Source organism: Arvicanthis niloticus, chromosome 17 (assembly GCF_011762505.2).
Source record: "Arvicanthis niloticus isolate mArvNil1 chromosome 17, mArvNil1.pat.X, whole genome shotgun sequence".
Classification (NCBI taxonomy): domain Eukaryota; kingdom Metazoa; phylum Chordata; class Mammalia; order Rodentia; family Muridae; genus Arvicanthis; species Arvicanthis niloticus.
In genome coordinates, this window is record NC_047674.1 from 27,284,748 (window position 1) to 27,304,893 (window position 20,146).

The following is a 20,146-nucleotide window of genomic DNA, read 5'->3' on the forward strand; positions in this document are numbered from 1 at the left end:
CTGGGAGGGGACAAGTCATATTATTTGTGGTGTAGCCACTGGTAAGTTTCCTAGGGAAATAACCCTCTATTCTTGCTCATCTTGGCAGCTTTCATCATATGCAGGGGGGTACACATGCTGGGAAACAGACTGAGCTCTGCAGGAGTGTAAAGAGGATCAGAGAGGACAATAAGAGATGTAATGGTCAATATAACGTGTGTGTGTGTGTGTGTGTGTGTGTGTGTGTGTGTGTGTGTGTGCGTCTATACATACATACATATGTGAACATGTATATGAAATGCATAAAATTCTTAAATAATTGCACATAGAACACACATATGGAAATATAACCTTATATCTGTTATATAGTTGTTGTAGTTAAAGTTAAACTTATAGTTGTATTCCACTGCCTATGCATTATTGACTTATTCATGGATACTCATGACAGCTCTGGGCTACCAGGGAAGTGCCAACCAGAGCAGTGTCATAGAACTAGCTTGCTCTCACAGGGAAGGGCACACCTTGCTTGTGAGAACCCCCACAGGCAAAGCCTGGCTGCTCAGCCTTCAGTGTCCAAGGACAATCTAGTGACAGAGATGGGTGTTTTCTGTCTTTCCTTTTCATGGTAAACTAAGCAAAAGTGGACAGATGATTTTCCTCATTTTCTCTTATGCAACATTGGAACCTGAAATATGTATGACTTGGATAGAAGCCTATTCATAACACCAGCAGCAGGAAGCCAGAACATCTAAATATGAGAACGACTTCCTGTGGAACAAGTGGACAGGACGGATTTCTCCAGTGTGCTGTTATGCTTTGGGAAGGGAGGAAAGCATCTCTTCTCCCCAAGGCTAGCCACGTGCCTGAAGTCTTTAAGACAGCAAGTTCAAAGTGTGGTGACTCTGCCGTAACCACAGCTGAGTGAAGAAGCTGTCATTCTCAGTATCCCACTTCACAGGAGAAATAAGAGAGGCGAGTGAGTGCCATCCTGGGTCTCTGGGCACCAGAGTTTAGAGGATCAGTCAGGTACTTTCAAGAATAGGATGCCCATCATAAGCAAGTGGATAGGCTAAGATATTCCAGAGTGAAAGGCCAAATGAATAATATATGTGCCACGACAATAAATTCAAACCACAGGTGTCATACAGGGTGTATCGTTACCTTAATTACTGTACAATGTGCGTGTGGAGAAACAAAAAGGGTTTCTCGTGATTATTCACCTACTTACTAATTATCTGTCGTTAGCTCTTTTTTTACATATATGTCGTTACATATATGTACCATATGCAATTCAAGACTGTGAGTTAAAAAGACACTATTCCTTCCTTCATAATGACCACATTTTATAATGCATGTCACTTGTATGTGCTTATGTGCCCGAATGTGCGTAATGGTCTGTTACATAGGACGCATGTATGCAACAACAACAACAAAAGCATATTTAGAATTTTTCACAATAAATATTCATTAGAATCCATATAGTTGCCCATGTTCCTCTCACTTTGACCCCTTAATGAATGAAGTTTGTTCAGCATTCTCCCTCTGATCCACAGGGACACATTCCCAGATCTATCTGCAATCAGAAATAGTGTGAAACCCTATATGTGTCTTATGTTTCCCATGCACATTCACACTGATGATGAATTTGAGCTTATAAGCTAGACAAGGTATGAGCTCAACAACGATTGCTGCTGATAACTGGAATAGCTTCAGGAATTTTCTTGAGTAGTTAGGTTGATGCAATTATTCTCTCTTGAAAGAAATAAAACCATTGAAATTAAGGAGATGATTCATTCCTGACTGTGTGTGACCACAGGTAAATGGAATTGTGGGACATAAATCACAGAGCAGGGAAGATTGCTGTATCTCAAGGCATAAACATTCAATACCACCAAAAAGAAAAAAAAAAAAAAAAGACTGCATCAAGATTCTGAAATTCTAGATGTGTGGTCTAGCTCTGGTGCTCTTGTTCTTTCCACCTCACCCAACTTAGAGTGTTTCTAGGAAACCATATTACTCCACACTCTAGACCACCAGTTGTTTCTGTGTATTATTCTGGTTGGCTCTCACAACTACCCTGTGAAGGAAGCAGGTAGAATTACCACTGTGGTCTGATTTTACAGTGACAGTCTAACCTGGTCAAAAGAGATTAAAGAGTCAAGCATGAGTCTCAAGAAGAGCTCTTGGTCTCCAAGGAAAGAATGAATAGGTCAGGTCCACCAAGGTGCTCTGGACACCACAGGCGAGCATATGACACCACTGGTCTTCACGGTCTTTGGATGTTGGTTCCAGAATCCTTCTCCATCAGCAAAGGATGCAAATAAGTAAGTCTCTTAGATGCATTGATACAATATTTACATACACATATGCACATCCTTTCTGTACACTCTAAGTGATCTCTAGATGGCTTATGACCCATGAGCAATGTAAATGATGTTTACACTATACCATAGTGTAATGATAACAAGAAAAAAAATTCCATTCATAGTCAAGTGTTTGATATAAATCCAGTACTTCTGTAGTGTTTTTGATCAGTTGTTTCTGCACAGAAGCAGGCCCCACAGACACAGAGACCTACCTGTAATTCAATATGCTTTTTCTTCCAAGAAGTGGGCAGGTAACACCACACAGAGATGAATGATGAACTAATTGTGGCCTCAGGTCAACCACTTGCCAGCTGGGCTGTCTGGGGCTATGTAGATAAGCTTCCTGAACCTTGTGTTTTCTTCCGTGTTTTGAAATTTTGGATGTCATTTTTGCATTACTATGAGAATTAACATGGTGACCATGTAAGTAAGCATGTCACCAATAGCTGGTGGAACTAATGCTGTGTCCTGCTCAGCTATTATTATCTTATGAAAGAAACTATGAGAGTCTCATCCATTTCTTCCCTGCAGTGGAGCAAGAAAAGACAAGGCTGGTCTCACTATAGTGCTCAGGTTTCCAGCCTTGGGATCCTGGGAAACCAGTTCAGGAATTGGGAGTAGCAGAATTATCAGTGACTGAGACACAGAAATATGGAAATGGAGCTATTTCATGGCCCTGTGGTTGCCTGAGGTACTTTACATGGATAAGTAAATCTTGCCAGGGTGTGGTAGCACATGTCTGTAATCCCAGCTGGAGACAGAGGCAGGAGAATAGAGAGTTCTTTGTCTTAGTAGAAGAGTCAAGGACAGCCTGAGTTACATGAGACTCAAACGACAAAAGCAACAACAAAAGAAAACCTTTACACACCCCTAAAGGTGTTTTCTACAGAGATCAAACCCGGATCCTTATTAATGGCTAGACAAATGAATGCATGAATGAATGAATGAATGAATGAATGAATGAGTATATACCAACAAGCCACACACCCTGAACTACCCTTCAATATGTTTCCAAATACAGTAATGCCTTTCTTCACTTTCCTCTCTTTTCTTTGTAAGCTTTTATATGCCGACATGAAGAAATAATATGGCATTCGCCTGTCCAGTGTGAGTCAAGCACAGTCACGTGGAGAGCTTAACAGAGAATCGCCATCTCCGTGTGCAGGATGAGTGGGGAGGTGGAAGAAGATAAAGACACTTCCTAACAAGTAAGCCCATGACAGGTGACGGACAGCGTAAGGAATGATTTCAGGAAGTACCTCAATTATGATTCATTACTTTAAAAAGACTTAATTGCAAGTGAGTAAGCTGCAGTTGAGCAGGCACCATTCACGACGACAACCCACCCATGGCCAGGCATCGCTTTCAGAAAGTAAACACAGGCTTCTCTTGGCTTTCATTCCTATTGCTTTGTTAAAAGGGGAAAGCTTTGTGTTATCCACAGTATCTTCACATGGTCCAAATAGATCTAGTAAGCAAAAGGGATGGACATAAGGCCCAATGAGAGACCCAAGGAGGTGAAGGCTCACCAGAGATCTAAGACCTGAAGGGAACATAGAACTGGATCGCCCTATTTCTAATGTGCTTCCGGGTATATTTTCCTCTGACACATCTTCGGCTCCTGTGCTAGCACAAGCAAGGAAATATAGATACTAAAACAAAGGCAACATATCACAGTTTGCAGGCCCAACTGTTTTAAGTGAGGGAAGAACAGGCATCTCTTCTTAAAAGTGAGAAGCCATGACCGCCTAGCCATTAACTTTAAACAATGTATAGAAATCGTTCTGTAAAGGCAGAATGTCTCAGGGGGTGAAGGCGCTTGCTGCCTGAAGATGCAAATCTAATTAACCTAAGTTCTTGGAACTCATTTAAGCTTGGGTGAAGAGAAGAGACTCCACATACCCATCCTCTGAACTCCACACATGTACCACACACCTTGTCACAGCACATACAAATCAAGCACACACACACCACACACACGTGCACATACACACACAAATTAGTGAATCAGTTAATCACATTTTTAAAAAGCTATTTCTTTTAAAAACTGTATACAGACAATCACCATAATATTAAGCAATATAGATGTAAACAAATCCTCCTCTCAGTACAGATTATAATATCAATGCCTAGTTGCTTGAGTCAACATAGAAGATAATGCCTAGGAGACCAGAAATAAGGACATAAATTAAAGCAGGAAATGTCAGTGGGTGTTTAGGCCACGGTGAGCCAGGGGGAGTTCCAGACAGAGCTGATCCATGACCCCTGTGTTAGGATCTGACATTTTAACACCTATATGAAAATAGGTGATAAGACTTTAGAATAAAATAGGTAATTAGACCAGTAGAGGAAGAACTCTTGCATGAAATTCTGACTCTCAAAGAACTACTTAATCCTAATTTTTTTAAAAAAAATCAAAGGCACACATACACATATACACATACACCATACCCACATACACATGCATGCACACACATGCATACACACAGACATCTACACATGCACATACACTCACACATGCATAGACACATGCACATACATACACCACACAAACACACCCACTCGTACATGCACATGCATGCATGTACACACACACATACATCACACAAACACACACTTACATTACACACACAAACACACACATACACAAAGGCTGAAATTCAGGTAACACAATGGCTTAAAGGAGAGAAGGCAGAAAGCAATGACATCATATCTATCTTATGAAGAAAACCCTATATTCAGTTTACTTTTCATTGCAGACTATAACCAAATTAATGACATTTTCAGAGGGCTGGGACAGAACTGAATGGCACAGCACTTGTCCAGGACCTACAAAGCCCTGGGTAAAGCCCATGCCACCAAGAGAAATGACTTGAACAAGGCTGACAACTAAGGCTATCCCTGAAGTATTCACTGAAGAATGTATTCGTGGAGAAGGGAAATTATATAGAAGGAAGAAGTGGAAGCAACCATAAAGAAAACATACTGAACACATTTATCAATCTAAATAAACGTAACCTATAGAAATCCCTTCTGAAACAACTTGAAGTTTGAAATAGGGTTTTAAAAATGCATGAAGCTCAACCATCTTTCAGAACAGGCCAATAGCAACCACAGAAATGGCAAATGCTGTGTTTGACTGAGTGGGGAGGAGAGGAGGTGGTCAGAGAGTGGACAGGGCAGTAATGCATTTGATAAATAAGAAAGCTGTTGCAACGTCAAAATATTGGGGGGAAAAAGAAAAGAAAGACATTGAGTAGAAGCATAGAACAAAATGGGCCCCAATAAATCACTGCAATAAGGATAGTAACATTCCTGTTTTAAACTGCGAAGATTTCAATTTTAGAAGGCAGAAAACCCAGTTATGTGAGGTTTAATGAGGTACGTTTAAACAAAAATGATGTGACTGATTTCCTAGTAACATATAAGGGACTTGTGTGAGCAATATGGATGTGGCAACACCAATACAGAAAAGGGGTCACAAAACTCAGTTCTATTTTGAGTAATGACAATGATACAAAAGATCAAATTTAACCACAAGGAAAGTTCTAAGGGAGGAACTCAGATGTAACAATACTAAGTCTGTATACACCTAAGATACTGGGGTAAACCAGATAAAGTAAAGTTTAACAGAATTACAAATAGCCCCTCTTAGTGGTCACTCTGCACAGGCCAGAACTGATAATGTAGCCAAAACACAGTAACAGTATTGAAGAGTTTAATGCCACAATGTATACATCTTGGTACATGCCCTGGGTATATGCACAGCAGGTGGCACTAACACTTTTACTTTCTATCCTCTTCTCATGTTCACATAGAAAAATTTGATTTTAAAACAGCCCCACATTAGCCCACACAAAACATAACAATTGAGACTATTGTAGAAGTCATCAGTGTACCTTTCTAATCAAAAGGTAACCAGTACTGTATAAATTTAAAAATCAAATTAAAACACAGTTGTGGTGCTGGAGGGACGGCTCAATGTTTAAGAGTGCTTACTTTTCTTGAAGAGGACCTGGGTTTGATTCCCAGCATGCACATAGAGATTAGCAACTAGGAGATTGTTCCAAGAAGTCCAATGACCTCTTCTGATCTCCACAGGTACCAAACACTCACATGGCATACGTACATACGTGCAGACAAAACACTCACACATAAAATAAAATGAACAAATCTAATAAAAATGAAATAAATCTTGGAAAAAAGTCTCAATGTGTTTATCAATATAATTTTTTTAAATGTGGGAAGATGGCAGTGAATGTCTGTATATCAAAGAAGACAGTAAAAGTCTATATATCAAAGATGATGGTGAATGTCTGTATATCAAAGAAGACAGTAAAAGTCTATATATCAAAGATGACAGTAAATGTCTATGTATCAAAGATGACTGTGAGCCTGAAGTAGGACAGAGAGGAGAGTTTCTCTTAGTGTGCATATTGTCACCATGCTAGGGAACACCCTTTTGAATCACAGCTGTCAGGGAGATTGGCATTTAATAATTTTACTTTATAAAATATTCTTTTGACTCCAGAGGCTAAGCATGCTGTGAAATTCAGTCATATGAATAAATTCTGAGTTATGTTTTATTTGTGATGAAGACTAATACATATAAACATAAAGTACCATCAATCAGTCTTGTTTGTGACACTGTCTTAAAGGTATGACACATCATAACTTTGATGAGTGCAAGAAAACTCTCATATCTTAGAGAGAATAAAGACAAAGGACTATTTAGGAGTAACTGAGTAAGGTAAGAAACTTATTTTGCCCATTTTATTTGGTCTTTTTAGCACAAGTATGTGTTAATTTTGGAGCTCAGATGGTCAGAAAAATGTGTGTATTTGATAGATAGTTAAGACAACAGTACTTATGTGTCCCATTATTAGCATTTTGAGAGATTACTTGCCCTTGTGAAGTGAAAATTGCCATAATATTGAAAAATAAACTCAACAATGGATGATCTAAGCTTTCAGTTTAATGAGTAAACAAGTAAACCAAAGTAAACAGGAGTAAGAAACCCCTAAGAATATAATCAAAGGCTGTAAAACCAGAGGCCAGTATAAAGGAATGATTTTTTTTTTAAAATACAAGAGAAAAAATAATTTTGATCAAGGTGATGAGAGACAAGAATAAAACTATTAAGAATAAAAGGGGCACATGAATAAAGAACTTAAAAGTCTCTAAAAAATCTTTAAGCAATAGTAAAAGTTAAAATGATATAAATATATAAGTGACTCACAATTGACTCAAAAAATACACAGATAAAACCAAATAGCACTACTACTATAGATAGTAAATAATAGAATCATCACCCAAAATCAAATCTATCTGTATAGCAAAACTAACAGTAAGTTTTTATAGCCCTACAAAGAAAACATGTCTCTCTCTCTCTCTCTCTCTCTCTCTCTCTCTCTCTCTCTCTCTCTCTCTCTCTCTGTGTGTGTGTGTGTGTGTGTGTGTGTATGTGTGTGTGTGTATGTTTTGGGGGCTTCAAAGCACATGAAAATTCTACAAGAACTAAGCACCTCACTAATGGTAAATAAAGTTATACTTGTTAAAATTGATAAGCAGTTAAGATTTTCAATTGGCAAGCAAAACAGAAAATAAACAACAACAAAAAACCACCTGCTGTTATTATAAAGATGAGAATGCTATGACTCTAATTTCCTGATATCATCTTTAAGATGCCTGAATTCATCTTTAAGAAGAAACAAAAAATCTACTGCCTTCATTTTTCATACTGAAAACATATGGGCGACCCTGAACATATGTGGTGCTCTCAAGAGAAAAGAACCTGGACTCTGTTGGCTTTATTAGGTCAGAGCTCATGGCAGCAGACATACAGTATGTACAAAATGAGATGTAAAGACCATGAACTTCATCCCCTGCCCCTCTCCAGATGGCATACAAACTTGGGACAAACTAAATGAAGCCTAAGGGAAGTCCAAGGAGATATTTGTTTCAGAGATAAAAAAAAATCTCTAAATCCAAGAACATATACAACTTTTGAGACTCATGTTTTAAACTCAAGGCATTTGAAGCCCAGAACAAACATCTTCATGAACCAAATGTTTTGCATTTCAGTAAATAACAATAACAACAACAACACTAATAATATAATGTACCCAGCAAGGTAGGAAAAGCAAATAAAGCAACCTCAGCGAGACCCCAGAGCTGTACTGGGGTATACAAGGAATCTTGGAACAAAGACCAGAGTTCAGTTACTTTAAAGATGAGAGTCCTGCCTAAAATTACTCCTTTGTACTAGCCTAAGACTTAGATTTCTGCCTGAAATTATTTCTTTCTTACAGCCTAATGTCAGATTCCTGGCTGAAGCCCATTACTTTTCCTTGGCCAATGTCAGATTCCTGCCAAGCAACCCCCAAAGCTCTCCACAGCTCTCCTTTTTTTACTTCATACACAAGACTGAGCCTGTCTTAGGTCGTTCTGACAAGAATGCCTTTTTTACCCATAATGGAATATGCATTATCAAAACCAATGCACTTCTATCTTAGGTTGGTAAGGCTCTGTGCAGAATCTTACCTGTCCTTGGCTTGCCAGCCTTTTAAATTAATAACTCTGTCTGGGGGTTCATTTTCAGTTTTAAGCAATGTACTTTGGCTGCCAACATGTTGATGCTTTTAAAGACAAACTTTAATATGATGGGCAGGAATAAAAATATTCTTAAAACAAAAGGGTAATGATCAAGCTATATATGCCATTCTTGAAGCTTGACCAAAATGGAAATACTGACCTCAGGCCATGAATAATTTTATCAGCAGTGTCTGCAGCATCAATTCTCAGCAGAAGAGCATTCTTTAAGTTCATAATCTTACTGTGCAAAGTTAAAACATCCAGAGAGGTGTTAGAATTATGACAAATACCCTGCAAGTGTCTTTAAACTTTTTCCTAATTATAATGACTATTATTGTAAATTTTAGAAGTAACACATATTTGGTATTTGGCATGACACCCAAGATGGCTCCTTACTCTTAAACTCTGAACCTCCTTCCAATAATTTGAATAGGATAAAGAACATCAAATACCTATCTAAATCCTCTTGGATACTCAACACATTAGGAACATTTTTTTTTTTTTTTTTTGCTAAATGATTAACAAAAGTAGCTGTCTTAACTTCTTGTGTCAACACAATTGCAAAAGCAGTGGTGTAATTAAAGCTGTTATACCAGCAATAATCAAGCCCACTACCCTCTTGCTTCTGCTTAAAGCCTGACTCACTTCTTCCAGTATTTGCAAGCTTTTTTTTTTTTTTTTTCAGAATACCAAGGTCTTGTAATACTCAAGGCATGAAAATGACTTTGGTCTAGGACAGTGAAATAGGATCAGATATTTTGGTCATCCTGATAAGCCCTTAGAAACAGTGATTATGGGACTTTGTTTATTGCCTCACTTGTTCTTTGACTATTTGTGTTTACTATCTTGCTTGTTCATTGATTATTTGCATCTATTGTATTGCTAGTTCCTCAACCTAGAAATGACCTTAATACTTGCATGTAATTAAAATGGTATAAAAGCAGATTGGGAAAAATAAATAAAGATGAGAGTCAGCGCTCTGTCCCTGAACCTTGAGCAGAAGTAGAATATACAACTATATTCACTCAGGTTAGGGCAAGCACAGCCCTCAATGGCCCAGTTCGTGAAAGAATGCAAGGCAGACAGCTGTAAGCACAGGAAAGATGTGTGCTCAGCTTCTTCCTCTAGATTTCTCTTAGTCAGCTTCTAACTACATCCTTGCACATAAGATTCAGTACGCAAGGTGTGTGGAGTTTTCTGTACAAAAAAAAGAATCAATGCATTGCCAGAAATGCTTGCACATTGAGACTATAGAGTGTATAGACATGAGGTCTCAAGTAAAAGGCAAGGAAGTGCTTTGCCCCAAGGTGGGCTAACATCACTGTGCTGTTCTTTTTTTCTCCATTCAGCTAAACCACATAGCCATCTCATCAATTCTATGATCAGGCTTGCAGGACATTTTATAATCACAGACCTACATCTCTAGCCAAATAATGAGGACGTTGACTTTTCCTCCAATAACCAGATAAAGCAAAGAGAAGATAAGTTGACTTAGGACTTTTGTAAAACAAGACAAACAAGCATGCTTTCCGATTTCTAAGAATGCTTCCAAGACCTGAAGCAGTGCAATCTAGATAGCCATTCTAAGTTCACCACAACCTCCTACAAATGTTCTTAGGCGCAACCTGTTCATCCTTGTTTAGATTAATCACTGGAAATGTTTCTCCCTGTTCTCTAAGCAGGTAAGTCCTGGCACACCAGGTTCTTCCATTAAAATGCCCCAAACAGAAACCATGGTTTCTATATGAGCTGCCATCTGTGTAGCCCCATAACTTCACATCTCCATGGGTGTTGAACTCCATCACCTTTCCCAAATGTGAACAACTTAAGCTACCTACGTAAGTGAACTGGCCTTGAACAAAAGCTTTCAAACACAAAAGCGAAAACAGAACCTGTTTAATTTTCAAATAAACCTTGCTATTAAAAATCAAATCCTGAAAATAAATAAAAACATCATTCTCTGACATTAACCAGATCCAACGTCTATACAGCTTAATAAACTTATATACAGTTAGAACTGACATTAGATGCTGAAGCTGAGCAGTTACAATGTGAGTGGTTTTTTTTCCTTAAGTTCTAATTCTGCATGGATACTTTGATCTTGGTGATAGATAAGTGCATAAACTATATTCTATACACAAAACGTAAACATTTAACACAAAGATCCACAATTTCTGTTTAAGAACTTATTTTCCTGGCCTGTGAAATTGCTCTGCAATACCTGGGCAGTCTTGCTCAAAGCCAGACAAAGAGTGGAGGGTCTTGGAGCCTGGGTGATGCTGGAGAAAGACTTGAGTGTGACTTCGCTATATTTGGGTATTTGCACATCCCTTCAGAAGCAGCCAAGGAGACAAGAGAAGGCTGGGTTGCAAAATAGGAAGAAAATAGCAAAAGACTCCAAACAATAGATTTTCTTTAACTTGAAAACTCTGCTTCCTGTTCTGAGATCTATTTCTTTCCTTTTGCATCAGGGAGCCAGCACCTGACAACTTGAGCCTCTCTCTGAGAAAGGGATAAGAATGGTATGTGTGTTGTCATCTCTGCCCTGCCCCAGTGGCCAGAGAAGTACAGAATCCAAGGAAGGCAGATGAACTGGGAGGATACATATGCAATGTATTACAAACTGTGGTCAAATCCAGCTTCTTGAGGGCATGGTGGCATTTGAAACAGAAGGTCAGGGAGTTCAGGACACTGGGCTAAGACCATGGTTAACTGAGACGTGAAGGTGCCTGCATGTGAACTGTGACTCACACAAGCAGAAACACTTTTAACCAAGTTCTACACAGTCAGGTTCATGATGTCCATTAAGATGAGTGGAATACCACAGCTTGGTTGAAAGGATGCCCAAAGGCCACCCAAGAGAACAAGAGCTCAGGGATTAAAACAGAAGGCAAGAAGCACAGAGACAGCAGAAAAGTAACAGACAGCACAGCAGCTCTCTCGTTTGCCACTGTCACCAGCAGCACACCTGCCTTGATGACCTGGATTAACGGACAGATCCATTCTCCTCTAATTCTTACTCCAGAACAAGCCTTTAGAGAGGACCAAAGATGAGGTACCTTCTCCTGCCTGGAACTGGGTCCCTCCACCCACCAGCAAAGCTTCCTAATGTCTCAGCTTCCTCCTCCCTCAAAGCAGGGCCATCATATCTACCCAGGATGAAGGCTGTGAAAATGACGGATAATGAACTTAAGTGCCCACTGGCGGCTGTTATTAGTGTAATTAATCTGATTAAAATAATCAGGGGTGAAGAACAGAAGAGGGTGTCAGAGCAGAACGGCAGTAATGGAGAAGGTCACAAATGCAGCCCTCTTGGGCTCTGACTCAGGCACAGGGAGGGACCCAAAGGCAAGCTACCTGTGTGAATTTGATGGGTCCAACATTGTCCGTCATAATGTGAACATTCCAGCTTTGCTTTTCACCTCTCTAAGGTGAGAGTATTCACACCTGCACATCCCTACAGGGCAGGGATGCTGGGACAGATATGTGAAAGAGAGAGCATCTCAGGCTATTATTAGAGGCCATGAGCTTATAAGGCTCTTTTCTTGACAGGGAAGCCCATGTCCCTTATACCATTGCTCAGATGGAATTAAAACACGCGGCTCGTCAGTCATGCCAGAGCCAGCAATTCCAGACTGCAGAGTCATTATGTAGTGTAGAACACCTTTGCTAACCATTACAGGCTAATAGATTTAATCTAACCTTGGAAGTCAATTCCAGGCTTAGCTTGCAAGTTCTACATTCTTAGAAGCCATCCCTGCCACCTGCTTAAACCCACTCCTTTTCCAGTCACACTTTTTGTTTCTCTCTAGAATGCTGTTTCTGGTGAACAGCTCACACTGACCAGACTCCAGTCATCCTTGAAAACAGTCTGTATAGGTCTGGCCAGGATGTGACCCCTGCATCTCTCCACAGCCATAATTCGATTGCTATACTCCTCTGTCCTCTGTCTGAGGAGCATGCTCATCAGAAAGGTTCCCTAGAAAGGCTGAGATGTATGGAAACCTGCATCCCACAAGGTGAGTGCATAAAACATAGAAAACATCATACTCTTCTGACCTCATACATTTTGAACAGTACAGCGATAGTGAATGTACTTTAATACTACATACAGAGTAAAATTGTGTGTGTGTGCGCTATGATGGAGTGACCAGGCTAACAGATGAGAAAACAGGGGCTGAGCTTGGGGATGGGTTAATTATTTGTGAATACCTGGTCTTCCTGGCTCCAGTTACCTCTAAAGAAAAGGCTTTCTAGAAAGACTGCCGAGCCCAGAGAGAAGGAACAGGGCACTGGTATTGTAGCGGTTAAGCACTCAGGTGTCCACAGTCCCGGTTTAAGCATCTAATCAGTCAGGGACATGAGGAGGGTCTGTGTCCCGCCAACGCACCCTTTCCCATCCAAGATCTTGCCCATTTCCACTCTCCTCTCTACTTCTGGATGATATATACAATCTAGCTGTGCACTATCTCACTCAGCACACAGGTCTCCCTCAACTTTGGCACAGAGCTGTCAAACCTGACATTCAAAGCAGAAGTCAGCAGTGGGTCTCTAAGCTATGGGCCAGTCTTTCCCGGCTTTCCAAGGCCAGTGTTGGATTAAGAACAGGAGATCTTTCAAACACAGAAGCTAATCTGTCTGTCCAAGGCTGCCTTGGTGCAGGAGGAGTTGGCCACTATCTGAGACCAACTACTTGCCTACTTGGCGGGTCACCCACCAGAATCCCCAGTCCGATCGTCCCCGCCCCCACCCACGGGTACAGTTCCTTACCAATCTTGGCCAAGGAGGCCAGTAGGATCCACAAAGTGATCTCGAAAGGGATTTGCACGTGGGGGTAATCCAGGGTGAACACGGGCAACCGACTTTCCTCGAACGGCGTCGTTCCCGGGGCCACCACACTGGCAGGGCTTGGCGGGTTGGAGCTGGCACCCCTGGTCCTGGGTGCGTCCAGCAGGGTCTCGGCCAGCGCGCCCGCCGGCACTGCCACCTGCAGAGACAGCAGCAGCAGCAGCAGCCAAGACAGTGGCGTCCGCACGCTGTGCGCGGTGCCCGAGGGGCCCATGGGGTCGGCAGCTCTGGGCGCAGCAGAGGACGCCGGTGTAGGGATCTGGGCGCCCTCAGCGCATCGCGGGGGGACAGCGCTACGATCTCAACGGGACTGGGCGAGTACCACGCCACCGCCTCCACGGGGCCGGGGCCCGGCAGCCAGCAAGCTCGTTGACTGTGAACCTCTCAGGGCCAGGAGGGGCGCGCGCAGAGACAGAGGCCACCGCGCGGTCCCACGGCCGCGCTCAGCCGCCCTCCGCCGCCGGCCGCCCTCCCATGCCTGGCAGCTACAGGCCCTGCCCGGGGCGGCCCGAGGGCGGGCGGGGACGGGGGCGGGGCGGGCGCGGCGCCCGGGTGGCGGGGCGGGAGGACTCGGGGACCCGGTGCGACGCACACCTGCCGCAGCCCACAGTCGACGCGGGGGCGAAGGTCGCGCCGCTCTCTAGTCCGCACCGCGGACCTAGAGCCGCTGTCCCCCGGGAGCCCGGGAGCTGTGGGTGCACTAGGTGCGCGGTGCGCTCGGTGGCCTGAGCTGTCCCCGCCCCGGAGGCAGCGTCGGCCGTCCATCAGGGCTGGGACCGACGCGACCCACGCGTCGCGCCCTGCCCCCTCCCCCCGCAGGCTCCTGCAAGGAGACACCCCGGGGCGCTGGCACGCGAGGAGGCGCCTCGGGCTCAGGCAGGGAGGCGACGCCGGGCGCGGCGGAACTGGGGAGTTTTCGCCACTGCCGGGTCTGCGGAGACCAACTCACCGAGCCGAGTCGCTCGGGTCCTCCGAAAGATGAGAAGAGCTGCGCTTCGCTCCCCTCGGGAGAAAAGCACATGAACACAGCCTGTTCTCTGCGCACCGAAACTCCCGTTTGAGAACTCAGCGCTCCCACGCTCTCCCGGAACTCTTGTCTTTCCGCTTTTCCACTCTTTGTAACAGTATGGACTCCACTTTTCTTGCCTCCCCCAGCTTTGGGGAAGAAAAAGTCTCTGTTTTTAGGCTTCGAGGTGAATCTGTCTGAGGGCATCAGAAACATAACTATTTCGTGGAAAACCAGTGATTTGCCTAGCTTAGACGGACTTGTTCGGCTAATTATAGGACGAGCTGCGGTTTGGAAAAGCGGGATTCTCCCAGCGCCAACTGGCCCTTCTCCGGAGCCCGACCTTCCGCAGGGGCCTTGCCAGGTGCCCTGCCTGCGATCCCACTGTCCCGATGTCCTCACGGTGAGAAACTGAAAGGAACCAAAAGCAAACCGTCTGCCTCCCAGTTAACCCACACGGTTTCCCCTAAATTTATGAAATAAAATTCTTATCTTTTCCACATGGTTCCGGCTGTTGTTTACACACCCTTCAGCGTGACACAGAAAGTTCTAAGAGAATCTGTGAGATGTCAGTCAGCAGAGGCCATCTGAGTAGAGGCAAGCAAGGAACGTTTGAGCCTTGGAAAGGCAGGGACCATTCCAGCCCGGAATGGAATGAATCTCGGGTTGATACAGAATTCACACAGAAGGTCGCTGTTGATGTGTCAGTTTTTTCAGCTTTGAATTGAAACTGGCTGTGAAGATATCTCTGTTTTCTCGTAAAGATTCACTAAGACAAATAGAACTCAACTCTTTTCCTTCCTGCTGGTCATTTCATATCAATGATCATCCCTCACCTCCTTTCTAAAAAAAGGACTTGTAAAGTCCCACCTCTCTAGAAGAGGCGCTGGGAAAGCACTTCCACTTAAATTTTTGGTTATCACAAATACCAAGGTTGGGAGGGAGAAACTGTATCTATTTTACAGGTGAAGCACTGCACACACACGAACACACTTCTAGATTAAAATTTTACAAGAAATCCACACCCAGGCCTGACCCTACCAAAGCTGGTTCCACTCCATACTACGAATTCTAGATTATTTATCAAATAGAACAATAAAGAATATTTTGAGGGTTGTTTAAAATATAGCTCTTGATAGGATGAAGTTCTGCGAAGAGTAAGCAACCAGTTTCTGAGGTGTGGTGATATCTTGGGGGCCAAGCACTCAGTCAGGCAGTTATCCCTAGGCATGAGCTGTTGAGAAAGACTGAATCACAGAATGAATGACATTCCACATCACTGTCTAGAGGATCTGCACAGGTCACAGATACGCTGGAGTAACTATACTCCATAAATGTCTGCTACTGCAAAGATTAATTGTAAAGCTTGGGAAAATCGCTTTATTCAGTCTTGTGGGTAAAAGGAGGGAACTAAAAAGAGCAACCTTCTGGGGCTGGGGAAATGGCTCAGCCCATGTAGAGCCAGCATGCAGACCTGAGTTTGAATCCCAGAATCCAGGTGGAGCCAGGTGCAGTACCCACACATCTGTGAGCCCAGTGCTCCTCCAGAGAAAGAAGAGCTGAGACAGGAGAAAGGAGAACCCCCAGGTGCTCCCAGTCCCAAGAGACTTCCATATACACTAGTGAACAAGAATAGACCAAGAACAAGAATGGTGTTTCAAAGAAGGAACAAGAGGGGGACCAGCAAACTCCTGAGCCTATCCTATGAATTTTCAACCATGCATTATGTGTGTGCACACATGCATCACACATATTATGTGAGATCACTAAGTGGAGCGGCACTGTAAGGTTGTGGACCCTTAGGAGGTGAGTCCTAAGGATAGGAAGTTAGGTCATTGAGGGCAAAACCTTGAAGGGCATTTGGGGACCCTGACATATCTCTCTGTCACTTCCCGGACACCATGAGGTATGTAGTTTTCTCTGTCATGCACCCTGCTGCTATGTCACAGGCCACAAAGCAATGGCATCAACTAACCATGGACTGAATGCTGTTTGCTAAAGGCTAAATAAAGCACATCTTTTATCCTTTATCCTTTTCCTTCCTATGGGGTTTGCCACAGTGAGGAAAGTTAATGTGGTGCCTATGTTACCATTGGCTTGGCAATTTTTGCAAAGAGTCCTATGGAGGAGCTTAGCCCCTGAGACCTCTGTTTTCAACTGTACCCGCAGAATGACTGAAAGCAACAGTCAGATTTTGTCTGAACTAACTTAAAACCTGCTAGTGTCTTTTTCAGTACCATTTTAAAAGACCATAATCCTACAGTGATTTTCCCAGTGTGACCCATGTTTCGTCCTCCCTCTCCCCTTCTCTAACCCCCATGCTCTATGAATGGTCTCGCTTGCTCCTACCACAGGGCCTTTGCTCGTTCTGTTACTGGCACAAAGGAGCTTTGAATCACCATTGCCTCACACTTTGATGAGTCTTTTCGGAGGACTCATCTCAAAGGTAACTAACTCCAGGAAGTCTCACCTCACACCCACTTTAATGCCCTTAGATATATCTCTTGTAACGTCTCAGCAACTGATCGCTGCATTTTCCCACACCGCTCTTGTAAAAGTGTTGCCAGGTGGTTGAGCTCTTTGATGCCAATTTACTGTTGGCTCCAAGCACATGGAGCGAGGAACATGAGATTACCAAGCATGTGCTGGATCAATACAAGCATGGTTTGACAAGAAGCCACAAGGCATCAGTCATTCCTCGTGGCGGGCATCCTCACAGGTGGGATAGACATAAAGCCTCTCTGGCTGCTCACGACACATTTCTATCTAGTCCTTTCTGACTCACACCGAGGGCTTCGTGTCTCTATCCTTCCCTATCGAGATGCTGTGAGGATCCAGCTGCAGTAGAAGAACTCTAGATTATTTCCAGGAGTTATAATTACAGGTTTGAGACTCTTTCCCTTAAGTAACCCCAAAGTGCTTAGGATTCTTCTCAGTGATGCTCTGGCTCCATCAGCTCCTCACCCCTAGTGGTCTGTTAGAGCATCAGCGGTTAGCAGAGGCCATTGAGGAGAATCACTCTTGAACTGCAGCCTTCAAACAGGCCAGGGTCCAGGGACTATTTTAAAATGAAGAAGGGTAAGGCACTTAGCACCATTTCTAGATGCAAGAGAAAGCAGCTAGAAGAATAATTCTGAACTTAGCATGAGAAAAAAACGCCCATAAAAAATAATGAGATTGGAGTCATTGTTGAACATTAAAAAAACCAAAAACAACAACAAAAATTTAGTTTTATGCCCCAGCCTCTGCTTCAGCAATCCCTGGAGGATGCTTAGGTTAACAACCATACAGAGTTGGGGGTTAGGGAAGAGATGGGTGCTCGGACCTTCCATATGAAGAAAAGCCCAGAAGGACTCCGTACCCTGCCAACTGTGCAAAGCTCTCTTTGCAAGAATTCCAGAGGACTGAATATGTCATCACTACTACTGAGATGAAGGGGATGCAGATTGTTTGTGAGTGGTAGTGGCCCCCTGGTGCCACAGCAGGGCGCCAGTGCTCTCCTTACAGGACAGTGCTTAGTGTAGGTCTAGGAAACCAGCCCAGCCTAAGCTAGATCACTGGGCAGGAACATGAGAATGACTCTACACTAGATAATGCTGGCTCCGGTCTGCATTCCATAATACCTAGGACCTAAGCATTGGGGTTTGGGATTCCTCCACCTGTATTTGGGGATACTTGCATGAATGTAATAATTTGTTTAGTATTCTTGTGCTGTCTCTACCATCCTTGATAATAGGTCAGTTTTCCACTTGTATGCTCTTGTCAGCATTCAAAAAGCTACAGATTTGGTGGGGTTTCATGTTACAGATTTTTAAATAGACATTCAACCTGTCCTACCATGCATCAGAAACATAACGAAACCTGATGATCTTGACATGTAAAGACACCACGCTATTCACATTTGTGAAATGGTCACATTGTAAAGTCTCCTTTCTTCAAAATGTACATAATCTAACGTGTAACCCTTATCCATATAATGATCTTTCAATTCAAAAATCTTGATTTGCAAAGACTGATAGTCATATTGTGGCTGGTGATGATTTCATGGTCATATTTAACACTTACTGAAGTATAAACTGGTGTGTGTGTGTGTGTGTGTGTGTGTGTGTGTGTGTGTGTGTTTAATCCCTTTTCCATCTTTGAAGAGAGTATGTTTCTATGTACCCTAGGCTGGCTTGGAACTCATGATCACCCTTCCTCATTCTCAGGACTGCTGGAATGATAGGTGTGTAGGACCACACTCAGCCTCAAGTTTGTTTTAAGAAACTTAGTCTGAGGGATGGTGGTGCATCCCTGTAAGCCGAGGCACAAGAATGCCAAGTTAAAGCTAACTTTATCTACATAGTAAGACCCTGTATCAACAAAAAATGTATGCATAAAACAATAAATAAAACAATAAATAAATAAATAAATAAATAAATAAATAAATAGAAGGAGAACAATTCAGCAGAAACTCAGCCTTATCTAAAGCTTTCCCACTGTGTGAATTTGTAATTAATGTGAATAAAATTAACCCGCACACCTCTCTTTTTCACCAAAGCTATGTCTTCACTCAACAGAGAAATGACTTCTTAATGGAAACCTCCTTCTGCCATCTTGAATTCACAAGCAAAAATGATACTTTTCACACTGAATTCTCAAAGCACCCTGCAACACAATGTGTCGGTTATTCAAGCTCTTAGCTGCTCTTGTTCTGCTCATCCTTCATAAAATGGGAGACTTGGAAAAAGACTGTAACATGTAAACTATGTTGCAGTATAACTATGTACATATACAATGTAACTATGTAAAGGGAAAGACAGGTATGAAAGACAGGTTCACCCTGGCTCATCTCCTCCCAGGTACTGTGAGGTTCCCTGTGACAGGAAGGATGCTTCTGCTCCTTATCTCTGCCTGCATCATTTGAACTCAGAGATGCAACACAGAGACATTCAGACTGCGCCATGTGAGCACATGGAGACACATCACTCACCAAGTCACCAAATATCCACTCTCTCTCTCTCTCTATTTAGCTATCACCTTCAATTAAAACACTCCCTGTGTCTTTGGACAAATGAAGAAGCCTCCATGGCTCATGATAAACATGTTTCTGAAACCACAGTGGAAAACAAAGCATTTCTTTATACATAGGTACTCTACCCACTGGACTAGAATTTAACCAGCTGTGACTACATCAGAAAGCTGATCAAAATTCTGTGGTTTGTGTCCCTTGGCAGTTTATGATTTGGAGACTTCATACTCAGGTGAGCTGCTCTGAGATGCAGGTAGGTGATTAGATCAAGAAGCGCTGTCATTAACAGGCTGCTCCATGCATAGAGTAAGATGTTGTTGGGTTACCTTGGGAGTGGGCACT

At 42.8% G+C, this 20,146-nt stretch overlaps 1 protein-coding gene across 2 annotated transcripts in view; it reads right to left on the reverse strand.

The window, feature by feature from the left end:
• Positions 1-14,288, reverse strand: part of Slc9a2 (solute carrier family 9 member A2) — an 81,405-nt gene extending 67,117 nt beyond the window's left edge. The window contains exon 1 of one of the 2 annotated variants that reach the window (XM_034522015.2): positions 13,710-14,288. In XM_034522015.2, the coding sequence (XP_034377906.1) occupies positions 13,710-14,001 (292 nt within the window). In that variant the 5' untranslated portion in view covers positions 14,002-14,288. Of the gene's footprint in view, positions 1-9,099; positions 9,121-13,709 lie in introns of those variants that run through there. The other variant, XM_076914955.1, reaches the window with a different exon arrangement.
• Between the last annotated feature and the right edge of the window lie 5,858 nt (positions 14,289-20,146).